This window comes from Mus musculus, chromosome 15 (assembly GCF_000001635.26).
Source record: "Mus musculus strain C57BL/6J chromosome 15, GRCm38.p6 C57BL/6J".
NCBI classification, from domain to species: Eukaryota; Metazoa; Chordata; class Mammalia; order Rodentia; family Muridae; genus Mus; species Mus musculus.
In genome coordinates this window covers 36,025,256-36,052,507 of record NC_000081.6, presented here as the reverse complement: position 1 = coordinate 36,052,507, position 27,252 = coordinate 36,025,256, and the positions used below count along the sequence as shown (strand labels likewise).

The 27,252-nt window shown below is 40.5% G+C and overlaps 1 protein-coding gene across 8 annotated transcripts in view; it reads left to right on the top strand.

Annotated features, from left to right (window-relative positions):
- The window catches only part of Rgs22 (regulator of G-protein signalling 22), a 180,065-nt gene that overhangs the window by 88,065 nt on the left and 64,748 nt on the right, over positions 1-27,252 (top strand). For all 8 annotated transcript variants that reach the window (XM_011245372.3, XM_011245371.3, XM_011245373.3 and 5 more), the window contains 6 exons: positions 2,270-2,439; positions 3,610-3,772; positions 6,336-6,494; positions 9,235-9,303; positions 11,794-11,955; positions 26,521-26,700. In XM_011245372.3, coding sequence (XP_011243674.1) covers positions 2,270-2,439; positions 3,610-3,772; positions 6,336-6,494; positions 9,235-9,303; positions 11,794-11,955; positions 26,521-26,700 — 903 coding nt within the window. The remainder of the gene's footprint in view (positions 1-2,269; positions 2,440-3,609; positions 3,773-6,335; positions 6,495-9,234; positions 9,304-11,793; positions 11,956-26,520; positions 26,701-27,252) is intronic.

Here is a 27,252-nt window from a genome sequence, read left to right as displayed (position 1 = left end):
TACAAGAGTTCAGATGCATTTTCTGAACAAAAAGAAACTATCATGCCTATAGCAACATATTTTTAAAAGAGAAAAATACAGTAAATAATTGGAAATCAGCAAAAATAACATAGGATAGGTTAGGATATTAACTTCTTTTATTTACAAAATAAACCAAAGTGGCCTTTCCCTAGCCTGCAGCTGAGTGTGTCCCACGCCCACCAGCCTCTCCTGATACTCACCTCACGGACTGGGAGGTGTTACCTGTATGTGCCATCATGCCCAGCTCAATTGATTAGAAAAATTATGATAGGGCCACAAAAACATAAAATTAAATGTATGCAGTTACACGGAAGTTGCAATTAATGTTCAGGATCTACAGTTATATAAAAGCATATGGAATAAAAATGCTAATGTTGGGGATGGAGAGATGGCTCAGCGGTTAGAAGTTCCAACTGCTCTTCCAGAGGTCCTGAGTTCAAATCCCAGCAACCACATGGTGGCTCACAACCATCTGTAATGAGATCTGATGCCCTCTTCTGGTGTGTCTGAAGACAGTTACAGTTATACTCATATAAATAAAATAAATAAATCTTTTTTAAAATGCTAATGTCAAGCTGGGTGTGTTGGCACATACCTCTCACTTTTAATCCCAGCCAGCACTCAGGAGGCAGAGGCAGGCAGATCTCTGTGAGTTCAAGGCCAGCTGGGTCAACATAGAGAAGTCCAGGTCAGCCAGGGCTACACAAAGAAATCCTGTCTCAACAAAACCAAACCAAACTCCAACTCATGTCATGTGATCCTACTTACATTACACATATTTACACATGTGTGTGTGCATATATATATGCAAAGAAGAGACATCTGGGAAGAAGTTCACAAAAATGGGAGAGATAATCCAAATGGTGATTTTCAGTTGATTTTTAGTTTCCTTTTTGGGTCTTACTGAAGTTTTAATTTTTCAATAAATAAGGTTTTTCAAAAACAACAGTTTTTAAAATAAAAGTTCAATAGTTCTGTTGTTGATGCAAAAGTTCTCTATTTGATGTACCATTAATTAAAACCTAAGAAGTACGTAGGTAGCCATAAAGATAGCACATAATAATGTATTTTAAGCTTCAGGAGCAAAATTTAAATACTATGCAAAATCCTTCCTTTTAAAAGGAGCATTTCTTTTTAAAACATTAGTAGTTTATCTCATGGCTGCACAGTGTATAAAAACAAATGGGAAGACGTGTTAGCTTCACAAACAGTTGTGTGCGGTTGGTGCTAGCTGGTGATTCTACACTGAGAGCCACTGAGGACCTGAGCTCAGTTCCTGGAGTTGTGGTAGCTCACCAGGGTCTGTGGTAGCTCTCCTGTTCTTGGGGGCCTGGTGCTTCCTCTGACCTGTGCAGGCAGCAGGCACATACACGGTACACATACATACTTGTAGGCAAAACACATATAATATAAATCTAAAAATTTTTAAAGTTATAGAAGAATATTTTATGTCCATTATAAGTCATTAAGATAAAGAATATAATTACAAAGTCATAGGTACATTATCATATCCTCATTTTAATAAACTTATATATCCATATATATAATATATAAATACAATTATATAATATACAAGCATGTTATAGTTATATATATTATGTATGTTATATTTAATACATTTATTTAATATTTACATAAATATAAAATAAATATACTTATAAATATTTAAATATTAAATATTTAAATTTAATGTATTTATTTATTATAGTTATATACTTCAGATATTTAAATATAATATAGTTTATACTTTAAGTTTATAAATATATAAATATAAGATGCTTATATTTATATATGTATACATATACAGGTTATTCAAACTATGTATATATAGAGACTAAGAGGCTATATAAACATGGTGATAGTAATTATCTTTAGGTGACAGTATAATTTTATAATTTTGTTTCTATTATAAAAGGCATTTCCACTTTACTAAGAAATAAAAGTAATATTTGAAGCAATTTTTTAACGCATGGCTTCCCATATGAACTTGTGCTCACACATACATGCATACAGAAAACTTTGTTTATTTCTAGTAAGTGTTTACTTAATATTCATTAAAAAGGAATGGGGGGAAAAGCAACAGGAAAAAATTTGAGCTTCAGAATGTGAACATGGAGTTTACTTATCCAGCTCTCCCAGTTGCTAACTAACCTCGGCCAATAGGGAATTTTCCCTTCAGTTTCTCTGTTTAAAACTGTAAACAATTTGTTGCATTACAAGATTATTTATGGAAGTGTTTTGTCACCAGGACACCACTGGGTATGCAATGGCCAAGCTGTCCCTCTCGGATGTCTCTAAACAAACAGAGTACTGGCTGAATGTCCCTGAGGGGTACAAGCACTTTACTTTTACTGACCTACTTAACAACAAACTGGAATTTGAACATTTCCGTCAGTTTCTTGAGTCTCATTCTTCAAGGTGAGGAAATATATATTCTTAAGTACATTTATCAGTTAAAAAAATCCTTTTTTGGTTAACACTATAATAATGGCTTGCTAGTAGATCTTTACCTATGTCTATGTCAGTAAAGACTGAACAAAAACACCCATAGCCTGTTTAGACGACGTGCGTCAAGGCTGGTTGCCGCCATAACCTCCCAGGTGGTATTTTAAGCAGTTAGGAAGGGTTTGTTGGAATTTTTAGTGCCAGCTAGCTTGAAAAAAGCTTTCCTTTTTTCTGATGTTCATGTTATAATTTCTGGGAAGTGTCTCAACTTAATTAACTAATATATAAATCAAACATTGTAGTTTTGGAAATGTACATTTTCTAAACTGAAATATTGATCATATTTTTCTCTCTCACCTTAAGACAAACTGGTTTGAACTCTGAGCCAAACTTCACCTTTTCTCCTCATCAAGATGAGGATTATTCTTTTTTTTTTAAAATTAGGTATATTCCTCGTTTACATTTTCAATGCTATCCCAAAAGTCCCCCATACCCTCCCCTCCACTTCCCTACCCACCCATTCCCATTTTTTTTGGCCCTGGCGTTCCCCTGTACTGGGGCATATAAAGTTTGCAAGTCCAATGGGCCTCTCTTTGCAGTGATGGCCGACTAGGCCATCTTTTGATACATATGCAGCTAGAGACAAGAGCTCCGGGGTACTGCTTAGTTCATATTGTTGTTCCACCTATAGGGTTGCAGATCCCTTTAGCTCCTTGGGTAATTTCTCTAGCTCCTCCATTGGGGGCCGTGTGATCCATCCAATAGCTGACTGATCATCCACTTCTGTGTTTGCTAGGCCCCGAGGATTATTCTAAATTGGCTTTTTTTTTTTTGTTAAATCACATGACATATATGTGCCATTTCCCCATATTTGAAATTGAAGATACTAGTCTAGCATTGGAGCTCTAAGTCACCTCCAGTAATTGAGAGACCACTTCTGTCTGCAGTGTTCCTTGCCAGAAGTCAGATGGATCCAGGACTGAGAATGTAGCAACAGCAGAGCCCTGCTGTGAGTCAGGGATGAGGCTGGGCTGTAGTCTCTGGTTCCTTGGTCTCATCAGTCGCCTCCTGAGTGCCAGCAGCTTGGCTGGTGTTTAACTGAGTGGAGAGCTATCACTAACAGGGAATCTACTTTGTTTCCAGCCTTGACCTTATGTGTTGGATAGATATCGAACAGTTCCGAAGAATCATTTTTAAAGACCAAAAGCAAAGAGAGGAAAAATCTATATACATTAAAAACAAATACCTTAATAAAAAATATTTCTTCGGACCCAGAAGTCCAGCTTCTTTGCATCAACAGAACCAGGTATGAGCATGTCGGCACTCTTTGTTTGAAGTGTAAAGGCAATCCTTTCTTTTTGGAAGAGCACTCTGACTTAGGTATTCATGAGTATCTATAGACATCAATTAATGCATGCTCTAAAACATATTATTCTAAAAGTTGCTTTATTGGCTAAAGTGGCACTCATCTGGGACTGTATTAGGACAGTTTGGGGTCCAGGCACAGCTTCACACGATTTGCATTTCTCACTTATTGAGTGAATGTGTGTGTGCCTTTAGAATGTCGTCAGGTGCTGTTCTGGCTGCTCAGGACCACGTGGGAGCCACATGGAAAAGGCCCTCGCATCTTCTACAGTAAAGAGGCAGTCATTCTTGACCACTGAGCCTAGTCTCTGCCTCTGTTTTCTCTTAACCTGCTAACCTCAAAAGGCATTTGATCTTTGAAAATGCAGTTTATGATTATGTTGCCCTAAAAAGGGTTGCTCACTCCTCCTGTCTGTCTGTCTGTCTTTCTCTCTTCTTTTCCTTCTTTCTTTCTTCCTTTCTTTGCTTTCCTTTGCTTTGCTTTGCTTTCCTTTCCTCTCCCTTTCTCTCTCTCTCTCTTTCTTCCTTCCTGGTTTTGTGTTTTGGTGTTTTGAGACAGTGTCTCTTTATATAACTCCAACTATCCTAGAACTCCATTCTAGTCACAAACTCACAGACATCTACCTGCCTCTGTCTCCCAAGTGCTGGGATTGAGTGTACACCATCATGTCCAGCCTAGAAACTTTCCATAAACTATGAACATAGGTTTAAGTACTTTATCGTACCATAGTTTTGGCCCTGACTACAGATTCTGATAACAATAAAGCCATTAGTTACAGCCCATTGCTCCTGCTTGAGTGTCTTGTCACATTTAATCTATGAAGTAAGCTTGTGCTTTTGAAATTTGGAGTTAAAAATAACTTATTTAGTATGCGGGTTACTTTTGGTTTTGTTTTACTATTAAAAGAACAAATGTATTGTGTATTTTTTTAATCTTAGGAGTTTACAAGGATGCATACTCTTAGTGGTTTATACTTAGAAAATGGAAATTTCAGAAAATATTAAATTCATTAAGGAAAAATTTTATAGATATTTACAGTACAGACAACCAGATCAACAAACTGTCCCTTTGGTGGGGGTGAAAGGAGCAGAAAGCCATGAAAGAAGGGCAAACAGTTTTAGACAGCAGCAACTTTGACAAAATGCCTTCCTGTTAGTTCCCAGAGATACAGATCTGGGATGTGGTAGAGTCATGGCTGGGCATCTCGGTAAGTGGACATCTGGGATAGACACATAGGAAGCATTTCTCTTCTGTTTGGCTTGTGCTCCATTGTGTGAGGCTCTGTGGCATCTGATGCTACTATGTGAGCATGCTGTAGTACATGCAGGGTGCTGAGAGTTTAGACGCCAGTGAGAAAGTCACTGTTGCTGTGAGCAGCCGTTCCTACAGACTGGCCATTGTCTCTGCACTATCTTCATTAGCTCTACCTATGTTATACTTAGGGATTTTATACAAAGCCTCCTGGTCCTCACTGAGTTTGAAGCCACTTTGTTCTCTTGTTAGCATGTCAGGGTTTTTTGTTTTCAAGAAAAAGCACTCTTATTTTTACTATTACTTAATATTAAGAAGATGATATTTCTGCTTTGTTTTAACAGAAAACATTAGTATTTTTAAAGTTTTATTCATAAAAGGTGAACTAAATAAAGAGGGCTTGTTTTAGGGAGCAGAAGATTGACAGACACAGAAGAAGACTGACATACACAGACACAGAAGACTGACAGACACAGACAGAAGACTGACATATACAGTCACAGAAGATTGCCAGACACAGACAGAAGACTGACATACACAGACACAGAAGATTGACAGTCACAGTCACGGAAGATTAACAGACACTAGAGTGATTTGCACTTAGAAATGGCCACAAATGGGCCATGGAGATGCTGTGGAGATTCAAGCCACAGACTCACTAGCTCTGTCTGTGCTGCTGTCTGCACAAGGCTCACAAGGCTCTCTTCTGCCTGCTGCCACCTCTGTGTCCTTTTTGTCCCTCTGTGTCAGAGAAGCACCCACAGGGCAATCAACTTAGCACTGCCCAACAACCCAGCAACCAAGTTTGCTGCTGCTGAGTGCATGCATCTTCAATGTCTGGGGCAGGATCCCACTTAACTGATGCCTCTTTTCCTTACCTACAAAAAGAAAAATGCTTCCTCAAATGCATGAGTTGGATGAATATTAGGTCAAAAATAGAACTTGTAAAAAGAAACAGTCAGTGCCCCTGTGTCGTAGTTACCAACACCAGCCAGGAGAGCTCAGCGACAGAACACTTGCCTAACAAACAAACAAACAAACATCAAGCTCACAGTATTCCATAGGAAGCAAAACCATATCAACCGCCACTACATATACTACTATTGTGTATGATACAGTCGAAGATGCTCTATGGAAAATGGAAACGGTGGCACTTGTCCAGTTTGCTGCCAAAGGCCCAACATGAATGAGTCGATGAGTTGGTTGTTTTTTGTTTTAAAGCCTGCGGTTCTGCTTTGGTTTTACTCTCTAGATTATGCTCCTGAGTGGTGGCTGGGGCAGGATTCTGCACGAGCAGCTTGACGCATCCGTGCTGGTGGAAATCCAGAAGCACGTCTTGAATAGGCTGGAAAATGTGTGGCTGCCATTGTTTCTCTCGAGTGAACAGTTTGCATCACGTCAGAAGATAAAGGTATGAACAGTATGATCTTACGATAGCAATTGGCAGGACCTGAAACATGAATACCCACTGACCAGTCAGGATCCTTCAGTGAGTAATGGTTAAGGCATGGACCTGGGCCTCTCACGTTCTGACCCCCCACGTCTGCCACATTCCTGGTTTCTTTCTGAGTTTCCTTTTCTCATTTGAAAAATAAGACTCTGCACAGCAACTGCGCCAGGCCATGGAAGCGTATGCCTGTAATTCCAGGACTCTGGAGGCAGAGGCAGGATGACCGCTACAAGTTACAGTCCCAGATACAGCTAGAAAATGATGTCCTCTGTCAAGAGTAACAACAAACACAGTATGTGCTTGGTTCTTTAGTATGGCACCCGGCAAAGAGAAGGGGCTCTCATAATATCTACTAGTGCAACTGGGTTTTGTGTGGTTTTCATTGTTGTTATTGTTTGGTGTGGGTTTCTTGTTTGTTTGGTTTTTGTTTCTGAGACAGGGTCTCTCCACATAGGCATGTCTGTCCTGGAACTCTCTCTGTAGACCAGGCTGGCCTGGAGCCCACAGTGTTGCAGCACCATGCCTGGCTTGCAACCAATACTTTGAATGTTATTAAGTTTTCACACAGATGAACAAAGATATACAAGACCATTCGTTGTTGCAGCATCACATGGAAGGATACTTAATGAGTTAACAATAACCCAGTTCTATGGAAAGCTCTTTGAATTCCCATATAAAATAAGATTTTAAAATGTGGTTTTAATATAAAAATGAGGGAGATGGCTTAGCGGTTAAGAGCATAGGTTGCTTTTCCAGAGGTCCAGAGTTCAATTCCCAGCAACCACATGGTGGCTCACAACCATCTGTAATGGGATCCAATTCCCTCTTCTGGTGTATCTGAGGACAACTAAAGTATACTCATATAAATAAAATAAATAAATCTTTAATGTAAAAATGAGTTGTCCACACATACTGACATGAAAGGTGTTATTTACTGAGAAACTAAGAGGGTGCAGAACAGTACACAGGAGATGACCCTGTCTTCATACACATATCCATGCATATCCATCCACTGTGTCTCTAGATAACCTATTATGTCTGCATCTGTGTCTTCAAACACATATCCATGCATATCCATCCACTGTATTTTGGATGTTTGTATTTATGAAAAAAAAAAAAGCTTCTGGAAAGATCTTCTTCCTAGAGAATTAATTTGAAGAGTGAGGACTTTTATTTTTTATTTTGTAAATCATGTTTGTTTGCTTTGCTTTGATTTTATTTATATGAGGTAAATATTACTTTGGTTGTTTAAAACATCATCAGTATACATAAAAAGAGGTTAACTTATTTTGTATAATTTTGATTTTTAAATATAATCATTAATGCTGATCAGAAAAAAGAAAAATGTTCCTCTATCTTATTTTTCAATTTGTCAAACTCCTTGGATCTAACTTATCTGGAGATATCCTTAGTTTTTTGAGCTGAACAAGTTAGGGGAAAAGTGTAGTTAGTCACAGAATTTATAGTATACTGGGAAGAGCTGACTCACTTAGCAAGATGTTTCTAAGCTTTGGGAAAACTAGAGACTCCTCAGTCTCTGACTTTAGGGAAATTCCAGATCTCTCTCCAAACCCAAGCAAAGTAACATTTGGCTTACTGATATTATTTACCACATTTTCTCATTATCTTTATCCCAGTCATGTTATTGTAACTTGTAGTCATTTCCTGACTTGGAATTCTTTGGTGGCCAACATAACAAACTGATTCTAGCAGTCTTCAGCCAAAGGTGCAAAAGCAGCGAGAGTTCTTAATGAAGGATGCTGGCAGGCATTCATGTGCTTAGGAGAGGGGCTGGCATCCCAGCTTTAGTAAAGGTATAGTCAGGGACAGCTCTGGGAATCTAGCAAGAAAGATCAGCTCTCTTTTCCTCCAACCTGTGGCTGTCACAAAGACAAGTGTGGCAAGAAGGCTGGTAGCACAGTTTCCCTTACATGCGTGTACCCGGGGTTCCAGCTGTAACATTGGTTTGATTTATAGACCTGGCCTTTATAGATCAGCTGCTAGGAAGATCTGTTATGGATAATGAAAGAAAGACATAGCATAGATTTGGCAGAGGTAGTACCCTAAAAAAGGGAGATATTATTTATAATCAGAAGCCCCCCCCCCCAAATATAATTGTTCCCTGGTATCCAGAGGACCTATAGAATACGAAAAACCTGAAGATGATTAAATCCCATCAATAAAATGAGGCTGTGTTTGCATATGATTACATATATTTCCCATTATACTTTATATCATCTTTAGCATACTTATAAAATCATAATACACTATAAATGTTAAATGCATCTGGAAAAAATATATATAAGGGGCAAACACCTATACATGCTTGATACAGACTGAGTTTTCTTATTTGGACATTTTGCATCTGAGGTTATTGCATCTATAGAGGAACCCATGTGTGTGGAAGACACCCTTCTGTGTCCCGTGAATCATGGCTCTCTTCACTTACGGGAAATACAAAATGGCTGGACAGCACCAGCTGTCATGCCCTCTATGGCTTCCATTTTGGCATGAGGACAGTTCTACATGCACTCTGTTGCCTACATTCAGAGCAGTGCACTTAGTGATGGTCTCGATGAGGAGCCGCCTGAAACACTGACTGTAGGTCCTTCCTTCCCTATCTAACCTAACCTTTGCCTTGTTTCTTAGCTGTTAAAACACAATTCTGAATATGTTGATAAAATAATTGGTTCTGCTTCAGACACAGATGAAAGACATAGCGGATGAGCTGTTACTGCAGAGGCACGACAGGAAAATTGGAGTTTGGAAGGCAAGTAATTATATTCTTCCTCTTATAAATTCTACTCCCTCAAACAAAGTATTACATGCGCGCGTGCGCGCACACACACACACACACTCACACACACTCACACACACTCACACACACACACACACACACACACACACACACACACACACACACACGTGCTCTCCCCACCCCAGTGGTGCTCCCCGCCCCCGACTTGTCCCTGACCATCATTATCTAAACCTCCTTCTGCAGGCCGGTTGTGGAAGTGTGCCCTGTTCCTCAGAGCTCCTGCCCTCTCAACCATGGAGCATACGGCTGACCTTTAAACGTGTGCTTTTCCCTTGAGGCCCCAGGTTTGGTCCCCAGCACTGGGGACATATATATGTCTATTTAGTCATGAAAGCCTGGGTTTGTCACACGAGCTGTGCTTACAGCACGTGGTCATTTACTTATCAGGAGAGTGGATTATATAGAAAGAACATGTCACAAGAGGCACCAGTGAATTACATCATTCTTATCCCCCCCAACCCCCACCCTTGAACTTCAAATTATAGCTTAGCTTGAAAGCAACTACAGCAACTGTGATTTTGTAGATGATTAAAATCGCTGTAATGGGATGCTTTTGTATAATGGCTTATTGTGCTTTTAGCAAGTATGATGAGCATAGTCCTGTTAGTGAGTCTGCAGGCTCCAGAGGGTTACCCTCTGGGTCATGAAAACTGAGGCCTAGGTGGTTCGTTCAAATTAGAGCAAAGATAAAGGTTTCTCCTAAAGTCAGAGGATGCTTGGGTCTGCCAGGAAGCTCTCTTCCCGGCTGCCTCTTGAAGGGAGGCGATCTTTTGAAAGGTTTGTTTTTGTTATATTTTTATTGAAATACTAAGTATAATGAGCATATATTTTATATTATTATGATCTATATTTTGCATTATTTTCTATTTATTTAAATTACAGGTTTTAGTTAAATGGCTAAGTTTTAGTGTCTTAAGAATCAGGCCTTAAAACAGTCTTTGTTGAGTGGGTTTTAAATAAACATCCCACTTTAATCCATACTTGTTCCTATTTATAGGGTTGTAATCTTAATGCGGAGCAGATGCTAAGAGTCTTAAGTGTTTGTGCAGAGAGCATGGCTCTGCCTTGCTAAGGAGTGACAGGCATCTATGCCTGCGCTTGGGTTAATGGCCACCACTCACCACGGCCTGGTGCTTTTCCCTTTCAGCTGCAGCGCAGGCTACCCCTCTCCAGGCGGAATTCATTACTCTTTCCTCCCTCAAGTTCCTAGGGTACTTCTTGCAAAACTGTGTCCAACATTTGTACTGATGGTCACATGCAGTTCGTTCCAAGAACTTATTTAATGCCTTGTCAGTAATGGCATTTAGTCACTGCTATAATTTATTTGTCCCGCTACAATGGTACTTTGGGAGCACTGTGTCCTTGCATCGTTGCCTACTTAATGACAGTGACTCTGGGGAATCCCAACAGGATTCAAATCTATTTTCAATATATACATTTGGTAAATTTAATAAAACCTATTTGCTTTTTGAAATTAAGAGGGTAAAAGAGGTTGAATATGTGACTTGAATTGAGTAAAATATTTTTTAAAGTTTGCTCCAAAATTGCTACAGTATAAAATAGATGTAGATAAAATATCTTTAAGCATTATTAAAATATCATGGGCACTTGTAGATTTTATGATGTATAAAATAAATCTTCAGTCAGAAGAATTTCATTATTAAGAAGAAAACAAAAATATCCCAGCACTCAAGAATCAGAGGCAGGCGAAGGTGAGGCCAGCCTGGTCTTCATAGTGAGTTCTGGGCCAGCCAGGGCTACAGAATGACGTTCTGTGTCAAAACAATAAAATGATTGTTGGTATCCACGGGTGACGTGGAGTGGTTGAGCACTTGCCTTACATGCGCGAGGCACTGACTTCCATTCCTAACATTGCAACATGAATATGTTAAGAAGCAATATAACTATTCATTTAAAATGGGTTAAAAGCATTCCATATAAAAGCATAATCTTACCAGGATAGAGTTAAAGTAAATCTTCAACTTAAATGATAGAATTGTTGATTTTTCTTAAAACTATTATAATCCAAAGAATAAAAGAAGTAGTAAAAATAATGCAAGCACAATAAATCACAATGTAACAATGTAACAATGTAAATCACCATAAGTCACATTGTAACTATATCTAACAATAGCATCCTGATTATTCTGTTCTCTTTTCTCACTGGCCCCAAACTGTAATGACTATTAAAAATTTTTAACAATATAGTTACATGTAAGTCAGCCAGTAATTTTTCTAAAAGTAATGGGGCCATTGGAGGGGGAGGGGAAAAAGAGAGACAAAAATGCAGAGTCTGAGGGGAAAGCTGTCAAATTCTATTACATCCACAGCACACATTTCAGTAGCCAAATCAAAAAAAAATGGGAGTTGGTGGTTTTAGTTTAATTAAGGACTTGATTGCTACTTTTGGAACATGTCTGATTTCCTGTATTATTTGGACAGCCTGTGGAGAGTAAGTGGATATCTTCATCCTGTGAGATTATTGCTTTCCGTAAAGCATTATTGAATCCAGTCATTGCAAGGCAATTTCAACGGTTTGTGGCCCTGAAAGGAGATTTATTGGAAAATGGAGTTCTTTTTTGGCAAGAAGTACAAAAGTTTAAGGTATTGTATTTGGAACTGGAGAAAATAACTTCTGTTTGAAGAGGTGGTGCCTTAAGCTAGGATGTCGCTATCTCTAGCTAATGGAATTGTGTAATACACCCACCCCCATACTGCCAACCTCCTTCATGCTAATATCTGAACACTGATGTGCTTATTGTCCTGTAAGGCCCCCACATTTAAGACCCCCGAAACTGGGGAGACCTCCGCTCAAGTCCCAGAATGAGCTGGTACCTCAATAACTCGAGAGAAAACCACACCTGATGCAAAACCACTGCACAGGGCAGGGGAGTTCGACCCAGAGCAGTATCAGTAGGGGGCTTTTAAAGGAAAGAGTGAGGAATTGGGAGGATTTGGGAGGAGTTTGGCTACAGTTCTTCTGTGGCGGGTGGCCTTGGTAAAATTACAAGGCATGAGGAGTGGGGAGTGAGTTGTAGCTCTTCTTTGTGGAGTTTATCTCCGTGTCCTTGGCACAGGGAGCCAGGCAAGCACCTGGCTAGGTCTTTTTACAATTATTGCATCTCTGGTTGTAAGGTATAGAAACAAAAAGGCTTTTTGCTGGCTATAGAGAACAAAGAGCTTCTTTCTGGTTGTATTTTTAGAGGTCAGGGAAAACAAGCTTGGGGGAAACGCTTTAAGTTGGGATCTCACAGTCCATTGTCTAGACATACTTCTTCTGTATAATGATGATTAAGAGTAAGGCCCTCAAATGATAGTATTTGTGTTTTTGAGACAAGAACTTGCAGTATGGTTTGGCGAGTACATTTCTGGAGAGTGTTTCCATCCATGCATCTGTAAATTCATCACATACATTTTCCCTGGAAACTTCCATAATTGGTATATCCATATAAGAAAGACCTTTCTACAAGAATCCTTTCTAATCAAGTGTACCATGATAACCATGACACCAAATTACAGGTGTTGAAATCCAGTGAAAGAGACAAGGGAGGCTCTTCTGTTAAAGAGTGACCACATTCACAGCCAAAGAAGTACAAGGTAGACTTAGGTGCAGAAGCAGCTGATTCTCAGGCTTATGTCTTCATGGAACCATGTAGAGACTTTGCCTTGAATATGAGGTGATGTTCTTGGTTTTGCTGTCTAGACATGCCTAAGAGATATCTAGCCCATGCCTGAATGCTTCCAGGGGAGGGGCTTGTTTCCAGGCAATCAGCTTATGCTCTCTTATTGCAAAAGTACAGGAAGAGAACAAATTCAGTTGAGAGGATAATAATTTCTGTTGGCTCATAATTTAAGTGTGTCCTTTTTTTATTTTGAAGTTCTGAGCAAAATCACCCATTTTTTAAAATATATTTTTATTATTTTCTTTATTTACATTTCAAATGTTATTCCCTTTCCTAGTTTCCCCTCCGAAAATCCCATATCCCCTCCCCACTTCCCCCTGCACCCCAACCCATCCACTCCCATTCCCAGTCCTAGCATTCCCCTATATTGGGGCATATAACCTTCACAGGAATTAGGGCCTATCGTCCCATTGACGACCAACTAGGCCATCCCCTGCTACATATGCAGCTAGAGACATGAATCCCACCATGTGTTTTCTTTGATTGGTGGTTTAGTCCCATGGAGCTTTGGGGGTACTGGTTAGTTCATATTGATGTTCCTCCTATAGGGCTGCAGACCCCTTCAGCTCCTTGGGTACTTTCTCTAGCTCCTTCATTAAGCATCATGTGAATAGATGACTGTGAGATCCACTTCTGTATTTGTCAGGTACTGGCAGAGACTCACAGGAGACAGCTATATCAGGGTCCTGTCAGCAAAATCTTGTTGGCATATGCAATAGTGTCTGGGTTTGGTGATTGTTTATGCAATGGATACCCTAGTGGGGTAGTCTCTGGATGGTTGTTTCTTTAGTCTCTGCTCTGAACTTTGTCTCTGTAACTCCTTCCATGGGTATTTTGTTCCCCCATTTAAGAAGGATCGAAGTATTCATATTTTGGTCTTCCTTCTTCTTGAATTTCATGTGTTTTGCAAATTGTATCTTGGGTATTCTAAGATTGTAGGCTAATATCCACTTATCAGTGAGTGCAGATCATGTGAGTTCTTTTGTGATTGGGTTACCTCACTCAGGATGATATCCCCTAGATCCACCCATTTGCCTACGAATTTCATAAATTCATTGTTTTTAATAGCTGAGTAGTACTCCATTGTGTAAATGTACGACATTTTCTGTATCCGTTCCTCTGTTGAGGGACATCTGTTTCTTTCCAGCTTCTGGCTACTATAAATAAGGCTGCTCAGGTAGTGCTGGTGCACGCCTTTAATCCCAGTACTTGGGAAGCAGAGGCAGGCAGATTTCTGAGTTCCAGGAGAACCTGGTCTACAAAGTGAGTTCCAGGACAGCTAGGGCTATACAGAGAAACCCTGTCTTAAAAAAAAAAAGGCTGCTATGAACATAGTGGAGCATGTATCCTTATTACATGTTGGAGCGTCTTCTGAGTATATGCCCAGGAGTGGGATTGCTGGATCTTCCAGTAGAGCTATGTCCAATTTTATGAGGAACCACCAAACTGATTTTCAGAGTGGTTGTACTAGTTTGCAATCCCACCAGCAATGGAGGAGTGTTCCTCTTTCTCCACATCCTCACCAGCATCTGCTGTCTCCTCAGGTTTTGATCTTAGCCATTCTGACTGATGTGAGGTGGAATCTCAGGGGTGTTTTGATTTGCATTTCCCTGATGATTAAGGATGTTGGACATTTTTTTAGGTGCTTCTCAGCCATTCAGTATTCCTCAGTTGAGAATTCTTTGTTTAGCTCTGTACCCCAGTTTAAAAATATGGTTATTTGGTTTTCTGGAGTCTAACTTCTTCAGATTTATATATATATATATATATATATTGGATATTACTCCCCTATCAATTTAGGAGTGGTAAAGATCTTTTCCAAATCTGTCGGTTGCCTTTTTGTCTTATTGACAGTGTCCTTTGCCTTACAGAAGCTTTGCAATTTTATTAGGTCTCATTTGTTGATTCTTCATCTTACATCACAAGCCATTGCTGTTCTGTTGAGGAATCTTTCCCCTTGTCCATCTCTTTGAGGCTCCTCCCTACTTTTTCCTCTATAAGTTTCAGTGTCTCTGGTTTTATGTGGAGTTCCTTGATCCACTTAGACTTGAGCTTTGTAAAAGGAGATAAGAATGGATCAATTCACATTCTTCCACATGATAACTGCCACTTGTGTCAGCACCATTTGTTGAAAATGCTGTCTTCTTTCCACTGGATGGTTTTAGTTTATTTGTCAAAGATCAAGTGACCATAGGTGTGTGGGTTCATTTGTTGGTCTTCAATTCTATTACATTGATCTACCTGTCTGTCACTGTACCAGTACCATGCAGTTTTTTATAACAATTGCTCTGTAGTACAGCTTGAGGTCAGGCAGGTGATTCCACCAGAGGTTCTTTTATTGTTGAGAATAGTTTTTGCTATCCTAGGATTTTTGTTATTCCAAATGAATTTGCAAATTGCCTATCTAACTCTGTGAAGAATTGAGTTGGAGTTTTGATGGAGATTGCATTGAATCTATAGATTGCTTTCAGCAAGATGGCCATTCTGACTATATTAATCCTGCCAATCCATAAGCATGGGAGATCATTAGATCTTCTGAGATCTTCAATTTCTTTCTTCAGAGACTTGAAGTTCTTATTATATAGATCTTTCACTTCCTTAGTTACAATCACACCAAGGTATTCTTTCTCCACCTATTTATCCTTTGTGTAGAGTTAATTTTATATCCAGCCAATTTATTGAAGTTGTTTATCAGGTTTAGGAGTTCTCTGGTAGAATTTTTGAGGTCACTTATATATACTATCATATCATCTGCAAATAGTGATATTTTGACTTCTTTCTTTCCAATTTATACCCCCTTGATCTCCTTTTGTTGTCTACTTGCTCTGGTTAGGACTTCAAGTACTATATTGAATAGGTAGGGAGAAAGTGGACAGCCTTGTCTAGTCCCTGATTTTAGTGGGATTGCTTCAAGTTTCTCTCCATTTAGTTTGATGTTGACTACTGGTTTGCTGTATATTGCTTTTATTATGTTTAGGTATGGACCTTGAATTCCTGATCTTTCCATGACTTTTATCATGAATGGGTGTTGGACTTTGTCGAATGCTTTCTCAGCATCTAATGAGATGATCATGTGGTTTATGTCTTTGAGTTTGTTTATATCGTGGATTACATTGATGGATTTCTGTATATTAAACCATCCCTGCATTCCTGGTATAAGCCTACTTGACCATGATGGATGATTGTTTTGATGTGTTCTTGGATTCGATTGGCAAGGATTTTATTGAGTATTTTTGCATCTATATTCAAGAGGGAAATTGGTCTGAAGTTCTCTTTCTTTGTTGGGTCTTTCTGTGGTTTAAGTATCAGAGTAATTGTGGCTTCATAGGATGAATTGGGAAGAGTACCTTCTGTTTCTATTTTGTGGAATAGTTTGAGGAGAGTTGGAATTAGGTCTTCTTTGAAGGTCTGATAGGACTCTGCACTAAACCCATCTTGTCCTGGGCTTTTTTTGGTTGGGAGACTATTAATGACTGCTTCTATTTCTTTAGGGGAAATGGGACTGTTTAGATCGTTAATCTGATCCTGATTTAACTTTGGTACCTGGTATCTGTCTAGGAAGTTGTCCATTTCGTCCAGGTTTTCCAGTTTTGTTGAGTATAGCCTTTTGTAGTAGGATCTGATGATGTTTTGGATTTCCTCAGGATCTGTTGTTATGTCTCCCTTTTCATTTCTGATTTTTTAAATTAGGATACTGTCTCTGTGCCCTCTAGGTGCCTGGCTAGGTGTTTACTTATCTTGCTGATTTTCTCAAAGAACCAGCTCCTGATTTGGTTGATTCTTTATATAGTTGTTTTTGTTTTCACTTGGTTGATTTCAGCCCTGAGTTTGATTATTCCCTCCCTTCTATTCCTCTTGGGTGAATTTGCTTCCTTTTGTTCTAGAGCTTACAGGTGTGCTGTCGAGCTGCTAGTGTATGCTCTCTCTAGTTTATTTTGGAGGCACTCAGTTTTCCTCTTAGGACTGCTTTCATTGTGTCCCATAAGTTTGAGTATGTTGTGGCTTCATTTTCATTAAACTCTAAAATGTCTTTAATTCCTTTCATTATTTCATCATGGACCAATTTATCATTGAGTAGAGTGTTGTTCAGCTTCCATGTGTATGTTGGCTTTCTATTATTTATGTTGTTATTGAAGATCAACCTTAGTCTGTGGTGATCTGATAGGATGCATCGGATAATTTCAATATTCTTGTATATGTTGAGGCTTGTTTTGTGACCAATTATATGGTCAAATTTGGAGAAGGTTCCATGAGGTGCTGAGAAGAAGGCATATCCTTTTGTTTTAGGATGAGTTGTTCTATAGATATCTGTCAATTCCATGTGCTTCCTAGCTTCTGTTAGTTTCACTGTGTCCCTATTTAGTTCCTGTTTTCAGGATCTGTCCTTTGATGAAAGTGGGGTGTTGAAGTCTCTCACTATTATTGTGTGTCATTGCAATGTGTGTTTTGAGCTTTTATTTGTTTCTTTAATGAACGTGGAGGCCCTTGCATTTGGAGCATAGATATTCAGAATTGAGAGTTCATCTTGGTAGATTTTACCTTTGATGAGTATGAAGTACCCCTCCTTGTCTTTTTTGGTAACTTTGGGTTGGAAGCCAATTTTATTTGATATTAGAATGGCTACTCCAGCTTGTTTCTTGGGACCATTTGCTTGGAAAATTGTTTTCCAGCCTTTCACTCTGAGATAGTGTCTGTCCTTTTCCCTGAGGTGGGTTTCCTTTAAGCAGCAAAATGTTGGGTCCTGTTTGTGTAGCCAGTCTATTAGTCTATGTCTTTTTATTGGGGAATTGAGTCCACTGATGTTAACAGAGATTTAAAAAAAGTAATTGTTGCTTCCTTTTATTTTTATTGTTAAAGTTGGGATTCTGTTCCTGCGGGTGTCTTCTTTTAGGTTTGTTGAAGGATTAATTTTGTGCTTTTTCTAGGGTGTCGTTTCTGTCCTGGTGTTGGTGTTTTCCCTTTATTATCCTTTGAAGGGCTGGATTTGTGGAAAGATATTATGTGAATTTGGTTTTGTCATGGAATACTGTCTTAGTCAGGGTTTCTATTCCTGCACAAACATCATGACCAAGAAGCAAGTTGGGGAGGAAAGGGTTTATTCAGCTCACACTTCCATACTGCTGTTCATCACCAAGGAAGTCAGGACTGAAACTCAAGCAGGTCAGGAAGCAGGAGCTGATGCAGAGGCCATGGAGGGATGTTACTTACTGGCTTGCTTCCCCTGGCTTGCTCAGCCTGCTCTCTTATAGAACCAAGACTACCAGCCCAGAAATGGTCCCACCCACAAGGGGCCTTTCCCCCTTGATTACTAATTGAGAAAATGCATTACAGTTGGATCTCATGGAGGCATTTCCTCAACTGAAGCTCCTTTCTCTGTGATAACTCCAGCTCTGTCAAGTTGACATAAAACTAGCCAGTACAAATACCTTGGCTTCTCCATCTATGATAATTGAGAGTTTTGTGGGGTATAGTAGCCTGGGCTGGCATTTGTGTTCTCTTAGGGTCTGAATAACATCTGTCCAGGAACTTCTGGCTTTCATAGACTCTGGTGAGAAGTCTGGTGTAATTCTGATAGGCCTGCCTTTATATGTTACTTGACCTTTTCTCCTTACTGCTTTTAATATTCTATCTTTGTTTAGTGCATTTGTTGTTCTGATTATTATGTGTCTGGAGGAATTTCTCTTCTTGTCCATTCTATTTGGATTTCTGTAGGCTTGTATGTTCATGGGCATCTCTTTCTATAGGTTTAGGAAGTTTTCCTCTATAATTTTGTTGAAGATATTTACTGGTCCTTTGAGTTGAAAATCTTCATTCTCATCTATACCTATTATCTGTAGGTTTGGCCTTCTCATTGTGTCCTGGATTTCCTGGATTTTTTGATTTAGGATCTTTTTGCATTTTGCATTTTCTTTGATTGTTGTGCCGATGTTCTCTATGGAATCTTCTGCACCTGAGATTCTCTCTTCCATCTCTTGTATTCTGTTGCTGATGCTCCCATCTATGGTTCCAGATTTTTTTCCTAGGGTTTCTATCTCCAGAGTTGTCTCCCTTTGGGTTTTCTTTATTGTTTCAACTTCCCTTTTTAGGTCTTGGATGGTTTTGTTCAATTCCATCACCTCTTTGGTTGTGTTTTCCTGTAATTCTTTAAGGGATTTTTGTGTTTCCTCTTTAAGGACTTATACCTGTTTAGCAGTGTTCTCCTATATTTCTTTGAGTTAGTAATGTCCTTCTTAAAGTCCTCTACCAGCATCATGAAACATGATTTTAAATTTGAATCTTGCTTTTCGGGTGTGTTGGGGTATCCAGGACTGGCTGAGGTGGGAGTGCTTGGTTCTGACGATGGTGAGTGGTCTTGGTTTCTGTTAGTAAGATTCTTATGTTTGCCTTTCGCCACCTTGTAATCTCTGGAGTTAGTTGTTATAGTTGTTTCTGGCTGGAGCTTGTTCCTCCTGTGATTCTGTTAGCCTCTGTCAGCAGTCCTTGGAGTCTAGCTCTCTCCTGAGTCTCAGTGGTCAGAGTACTCTCTGCAGGCAAGCTCTTCTCTTGCAGGGAAGGTGCACAGAGGTCTGGCGTTCAGACCTGCCTCCTAGCTGAAGATGAAGGCCTGAAACAGGGCCTGTTTCAGAAGATGTGTTGCCACTGCAGTCTGTGCGCTCACCTGCACAGACTGGTCTCTGAGGGACCCGGGACACAAGATGGCTCTCTCACCTGCTCTGGCGGTCAGAGCCCTCCCAGGCAGCCACTTCTCCTCTGGCGGGGAAGGTGCCAGGTGTCTCGATCCTGAAATGGGGGTCTGTCCCAGAAGCTATGTCGCTTCTGCCTGTCCCAGAAGCTGTGTCGCTTCTGCAGTCCCTGTGATTTCTTTATTGTTTCTACTTCCATTTTTAGATCCTGGGTGGTTTTGTTCAATTCTTTCACCTGATTGGATGTGTTCTCCTGTATTACTTTAAGGGAATTATTTATTTCCTTCCTATAGTCCTCCATCATCATCATGAGAAGTGACTTTATTTTTTTTTAATATGTTTTATTACGTATTTTCCTCAATTACATTTCCAATGCTATCCCAAAAGTCCCCAATACCCCCCCCCCACTCCCCTACCCACCCATTCCCACTTTTTGGCCCTGGCATTCCCCTGTACTGGGGCATATAAAGTTTGCCTGTCCAATGGGCCTCTCTTTCCAGTGATGGCCGACTAGGCCATCTTTTGATACATATGCAGCTAGAGTCAAGAGCTCCGGGGTACTGGTTAGTTCATAATGTTGTTCCACCGATAGGGTTGCAAATCTCTTTGGCTCCTTGGATACTTTCTCTAGCTCCTCCATTGGGGGCCCTGTGATCCATCCAATAGCTGACTGTGAGCATCCACTTCTGTGTTTGCTAGGCCCCGGCCTAGTCTCACAAGAGACAGCTATATCAAGGTCCTTTCAGCAAATGCTTGCTAATGTATGCAATGGTGTCATCGTTTGGAGGCTAATTATGGGATGGATCCCTGGATATGGCAGTCTCTAGATGGTCCGAGAAGTGACTTTAGATCCATATCTTGCTTTTCTGATGTCATGGTGTATCTAGAACTTGCTATGGTGTGAGAGTTTGGTTCTGATGATGCCAAGTAACCTTGGTTTCTGCTGCTTCTGTTCTTACATTTGCCTCCTGCCATCTGAATATCTCAAGTGCTTGCTGCCCTCAGTATATCTGATTGGAGCCTGTCATTCCTGTAATCCCAGTTGATTCAGAACTCCTCAGAGTCCAGCTTTCTCTGTGATCCTGTGATTCCAGGATCCTGTAAACCTGAGATTCTGGGTGTGTCTGAGTTCTTGGCCATCAAGCTTCCTCTGAGACCCTGAGAGCCTGGTGTGATCAAGCTCCTGGGATGCTGGGATCCTGAAATCCTAAGATCCTAAGAAGTGGCACCTCCTCTGGGGACCATGGGCCTCTCAGCTGAGTTTGAAACCAAGGTAGACCAGAAGGAACCTGAAATACTGGTCGGGCGGGTTTCCTGTGTCTGTGCTACAGCTTTCCCCAGGCACCCCTGTTGGAGAAGATGTTCTGTTTGACTCACCAGTGATCCTAAGATCCTGGGCATGCCAGGGTGCCTGTGGGGTAGAGAGTCCTCTGGGGACAGTGAGACAGTCTGAAGAGTTTGTGTCTAAGGTAGCCTGGGGCTGGCCCTGACTGGAAGGTTAAGTGCGTCTTGAACAACACTAATGAGTTCCTCAAAGTACAGTTGCTCAGTAAAATTCAAGTTTTTTTCCCAACACACCATGAATTTAGTTTTGTTGCTCTCCTTGGTCTCCATTTTAATATCTCTTCTGCAATATAGCTACAAACTTGTGATGATGTTCTTCCTTTGGCCTTGTGGTGGCTTGAATAAGAATGTGGCTGCTTTCTCTCCTTGTCCATAAAGTCAGCCTGAGGCTAAGTTGCAGAGTTACAAAGGAGAGTTCAAAACAGCTTGGTGCTGACTGTGTCACCTGGTTACTAGGGGTCACTCTTACACAGATCTATAACAAAAAGGAGCACCAAAAAGTATAACAGAAGCCTGGCTTTCGAATTCTTGAGGGAAGTTTTAGAGTCACTTGAAGACTCTCCTCAGATCCTTGGCTATTTTGAGTTAAGAATCTGTGGTTTTGGTGAGCAAGGGGCTGAAGAGTCAGGTGTGATTAACAGACCAGAACTACTAAAGTCAGCACTGAGCTTCACTGGGACAATTGATGCTGGTTAGCTGAAGCTAGACCAGCACCACTGATGTGAAATCCCCAGAGTCAGCACACACAAGCTGTGTCCTCATGCTGTAGCTGAACTTGGTAGTGTAAGGATCACCCAGGTCCTTCTGGTTTGAAGGCATGAAGGGATCATGGAGAACAGCTGAGGCCTACCAGTGTGTACAGGACTTGAGTCCCTGAAGAGAGTCCAAGCGAGCGATTGGTAAAAGTATATCCCAGTTGCAGCAGGAGACCCCAGCATTTTGGAAATGCCACTCCCATGGGATGACCAAGGACAGTAGGTATGGAGTGGAGCCAGCCTGAGCCTAGAAGACACGCTGTGTGTGCTGCAGAGGGTAGGGCTGGAGAAGTGACCCAAAAGATTGTGAGTGAATCCCAGATCATTGAATGTTGAGTTATTTACCCTTTTCAGTTGGTTTGGTTTTGTTCAGATGATGACTACCCTGGTTCTTCTCTCTTGGAGTAAGAAAGTATTTAACTTATTTTTGATTTGACAGGAGCCCACAGTTGAGAGACTTTGAATTTTAAAAGACTTTAGAATTTTAAAGGAGACTGGGTATTTTAAAGAAACTGAATTTGTAGCTGTTTACATTTTTAAATACTGTGGGACTTTTACAATTTGGAATACTTTATATCGAGCTCTCATTAATGTAAGATCTTGGGAATAAATATCAAAGAAAAGGCTTAACAGTGATGTGTTTGTGTGTCAAGTTGGGGTCAGTGGTGCTGGCTGGTTTGATGCCAACCCGACACAGGCTAGAGTCACTGAACAGGGGGAAACCTCAACTGAGAAAATGCCTCAAAAAATCAGGTTTTCGCAGGCTTGTAGGGCACTTTCTTAATTAGTGAATGATGGAGGAAGACCATTGTAAATGGTGCCATCCCTGGGCTGGTGATCTTGGGTTCTATAAGAAAGCAGGCTGAGCAAGCCGGTAAGCAGCACCCCTCTACAGCCTCTGCATCAGCTCCTGTCTCTAGGTTCCTGCCCTGTTTGGGTTCCTGTCCTGACTTTCTTTAATGATGAATATGGAAATGTAAGCCAAAAAAAAAAAAAAAAAAACCCTTACCTCCCCAACTTGCTTTTTAGTCATGACATTCCATCACAGCTATAGACATCCTAAGGGAGAGAAGCCTCTGGGATGCTTGGATTCCAGGTGTTACCACACCTGGCCAGCTGTGACATCAGATAATGGTGCTCTAACCATGACCAAAACACACGAGAGGGCAACTTAAAGAGAGAAGGTAGTTTTTTGGCACATGGTTTGGGACATTCAGTCCATCATGCCCAACAGAGTATGAAAGAAGAACAGTAGATACTGGCAGACAGGAAGCAGAGACAGGGAAAACACAACAAAATAATCACAGTGACAGATTCCTGTGACCTACTTCTACTAGGCAGGCCCCAGAGTCAGCACCTCCCAATAATGGCTTTCTACTCTAGATCCATTAAAGCAGCTGCCCTTGTGATCTAAATGTCTTTGGGGCTCTGTTGTAGGGAGGCGCAGTTCAGCTTGGAGTAGGTGATGGCTAAGATGGAGCAATGGTAGGCCAGGGAGTATCAGCAGAAATGTTGACATCTGTATTAGGTCTTGAGGGAGTATGGCAGTGGCAAGTGTTCTACCTACAGTGTCTTGCTGAACTAACTCTTAAATTGCTTACTTTGAAAACTTGTTTGGAGCTTCTAGCAGGGGAGTGCAACTAAGCCCATGATAGAAGAATGGTCGTTCTCCTCAGCTGACCATGCATCTTTAGGAGAGGCACATGGAGTAGCCATGGAGGAGTGGACACCCACCTAGCCAGCCAGCTCTCCCAATCACTGTGGTAACAGATATCACAGATTCCCTTCACACACAGGGCATACTCTTAAGTTTCCAGTCTGCCAGGGATCATTTTAATGCTTTTCTTGTGATCATGGGTTTATTATTCATGAGAATTCTATGATATCAAAGGTGTTATAAGTATAATATTACAAGTAAAAATGCTAAAATACAGAAAAGCTAAGAAACGTCCAGTATGAAACTCATGAAGTGGGAGAGCTGGACTTTGAACAAAGTCATTGTATGGCTGAAGCCAATAGCAGCCACAGATCTGTGCTGCTTCCTAGTGTGACATGGGAATCAGGCAGGGACAGCTAAGGACAAGGGACAGCTAAGGACATCTTGGTCAAACAGCGTTCTGAATTATGAGAAATCAGAAAGCACTAAGTCATCAACAGGATATTGGGTCATTAACGGGGATGTTGATTCATCTCTACAGTCAATAAGAATCATTTAGGAGAATGATTAGTAATACTCATCTACTGAGTGCCTTACCGCTGGTTACTGGGCAACAGCACGATTTCATGTGAAATTTGTACTCATGTGGATATCTGTAGAGAAAAACATTAGAAGGGAGTTGTTTATTGATTCCATCTCCTAACATAGGGCTAAGCTGAATACTAAGGACATCACAATGACCAAACAGTGTCTCCTTTCAGACATACAGTATCTAAAGAGAGACAGATGATGGGCAAACGGGGCACATTCAAGAAGATGAGTAGAATTGTGATGGATAGCCCAGGATGTTAGTGACAAGGGTCAAACAGCATCTCTCATAGGGTTGCAGGTCAAATGGCATCACTCTTAGGGATGAGGGTCAGATGGCATCTCTCATAGGGATGCGGGTCAGACGGCATCTCTCTTAGGGATGAGGGTCAGACGGCATCTCTCTTGGGGATGAGGGTCAGACGGCATCTCTCTTGGGGATGAGGGTCAGATGGCATCTCTCATAGGGATGCGGGTCAGACGGCATCTCTCTTAGGAATGAGGGTCAGATGGCATCTCTCTTGGGGATGAGGGTCAGATGGCATCTCTCTTAGGGATGAGGGTCAGATGGCATCTCTCCTTGCTGAAACTTACTAGATGGAAGAATTCTTCAGTAATAGTAAGAGTTAACAAGGCTCAAGCTCTTAATCCCAACACTTGAGAGGCAGAGGCAGGAGGAGCTCTGTGAATCTGAGGATAGCTTGGTCTACAGAGTGAGTTCCAGGACAGCCATATAGTAAGTCCCTATCTCACAAACAAACAAACAAACCAAAAATAAGAAATTGGGAAAGGTATCAGTTATAATTCTAAGTTCAGTCCCATCACTCAGAATTAATATTCTCTAACTTTGCAAGTTTCTTTTTACTTCTCAAGTTATATTATATAATTATAAATCAAGTTCACCAAATAATTGTATTATAATTCTACTGGTAATGGTGAACAGTGACTATTTGGTAACATACCAAACTTATGCAATACAAATAGACTTTTTCTGAGCTGGTGCTAAATTGAGTAGGCTATTTACAGTATAATGTTAATATTAAGCTTTTTTTGCCTAACATATGGTAAACCCTACATAAAAGTCTGCATGACTGGAGCCAAGACTTTTCTTCCTTTAATATCCTAAGACATGTCTTACAGTGACTGGTGTTCACTGAGTACTTAGTGAATGTTAGCTAATTTCTAGCCTAGAATTAGAAGTTTCCAGATTGTTTGCTTTCAGCTGATTTACAAAGCAAAAAAAAAAAAAAAAAAAAAAAAAAAAAACTGACATAAAAATGCTATAATTCAAGTCAAGCTATCTATTAGAAAAGCATGGCTTTCAACTGTAACTTTAAAATTAGAACTTTAAAACTGGATAGCATATTTTAATGTCCTGTCATTACTTTTAAAATCCTTCTAAAAGGAATAATGAGCTGATACAAAATGACTCCAAATACTTGGTCACCAGTTGGAGGCCTTGCTTTGAGAAGCAGAGGTGGGGCCCTTGCTGAGGATGGGTTACTAGGATGTGACATTGAAGGACATCTACTAATATGATCTCCCGCTTCCTCTGGAGATGTGAGAAAGCTCAGTCATAAGGCTCTGCTTGTCAGGCAGCCAAACTCCATTCAGCCAGGGCCGGTGGTCTTGAGCCTCTGTAGCTAGACACTGCATGGAGAATCCCCTCTCACCCCAGCAAGCCGCTCACCCCAGCAAGCTGCCCACCCCAGCAAGCTGCCCACCCCAACATGTATCTTGAATTTGCTCACAGTGTTGTAAGAGTAATTCGTGCAGATGTGGTAACTAGAGCCGGATGCACAATTTTTTTACCAAAAGCCGTCAGACTTAGTCCTCCTGTGGCAGCAGTCAGGACAGAAAGCTTTTATATCTACCTGCCACCTGTTAGAAGCATATTCCCAATGTTCTGCTAGGACTCGGTCACGGCATGTGAGTGTCTCATGTATCTCTTCCATGGAGACTGACCCCATCTCAGTGTCTGGTATCTAGCATAGCTGCTAAGGAGTCATACTAGATGCTAACACTGTCCCTGCCTAGGGACACAAGTGACAGAATTAAATGAAAGCAAGGCAGAGCATTAGGCTCCTGAGCCTGAAGGAAAGGGCTTTAGATAGTTCTGAGGTGTTACAATCCCTCCCTCATAAGCTGAAGTATATACTGCAAAGTGTATATACCGCAGAGTGTATATACTGCAGGGTGTATATACTGCAGAGTATATATACCGCAGAGTGTATATACTACAGGGTGTATATACTGCAGAGTATATATACTGCAGAGTGTATATACTGCAGAGTGTATATACTGCAGGGTGTATATACTGCAGAGTGTATATACCACAGAGTGTATATACCGCAGAGTATATATACTGCAGAGTGTATATACTGCAGGGTGTATATACTGCAGAGTGTATATACTGCAGAGTGCTGTGATAAAGCACAACCCCATTCTGTTTTGTTCAGGATTTGTGCCACTCACATTGTGACGAATCTATCATCCACAAGAAGATTACAACCATCATCAACTGCTTCATTAACTCCTATATCCCACCAGCTTTACAGATTGATATTCCAGTTGAGCAAGCCCAGAAGATCCTTGAACACAGGAAGGAGCTGGGGCCGTATGTGTTCCGAGAGGCACAGGTAGGAGGTAGAGGCAATGGTGAGCATGTGTTGGAACACACCAGCAGCCAAGGCAGCCTTTTAAAGCTTTTACTTCATCTATGCGTGAGATCTTAATGTTCCTGATACTGCAGTTTGCTTTCCTTAATGTAGATTTAGTGCCTATACCTCTAAAATATACAAATCTAGTGGCTCACATACTGTTTTGCTCATAATGCCATAAATAAAATTAATGTGCTTTAACTTTCACAGGTACCATTTTTATCTACAAATTATAAAAATACTCCCAGTAATTCCTCTCTCTTTTCCCACTATTCACATTTCCTTTAAAGTATGTGTAAAGATGTGTAAATATGTGTGTCTTAAACTTTGTATATTTTTAAAAGATTGAAATATTCATGAAGCTCATAAAATAAGTGAGAGGAGACTTAAGTGGGACTTAACCTCAACCAGCAGTGTGTTTGCTCATGAAAGGAAAATTATGCCTCTTTTTAGCTTGCTTATGTTACTTCTTTTAAAGATAAATAATAGAAAACATTGACTTGATAAGCATGATTTATTTGCATTTTGAAA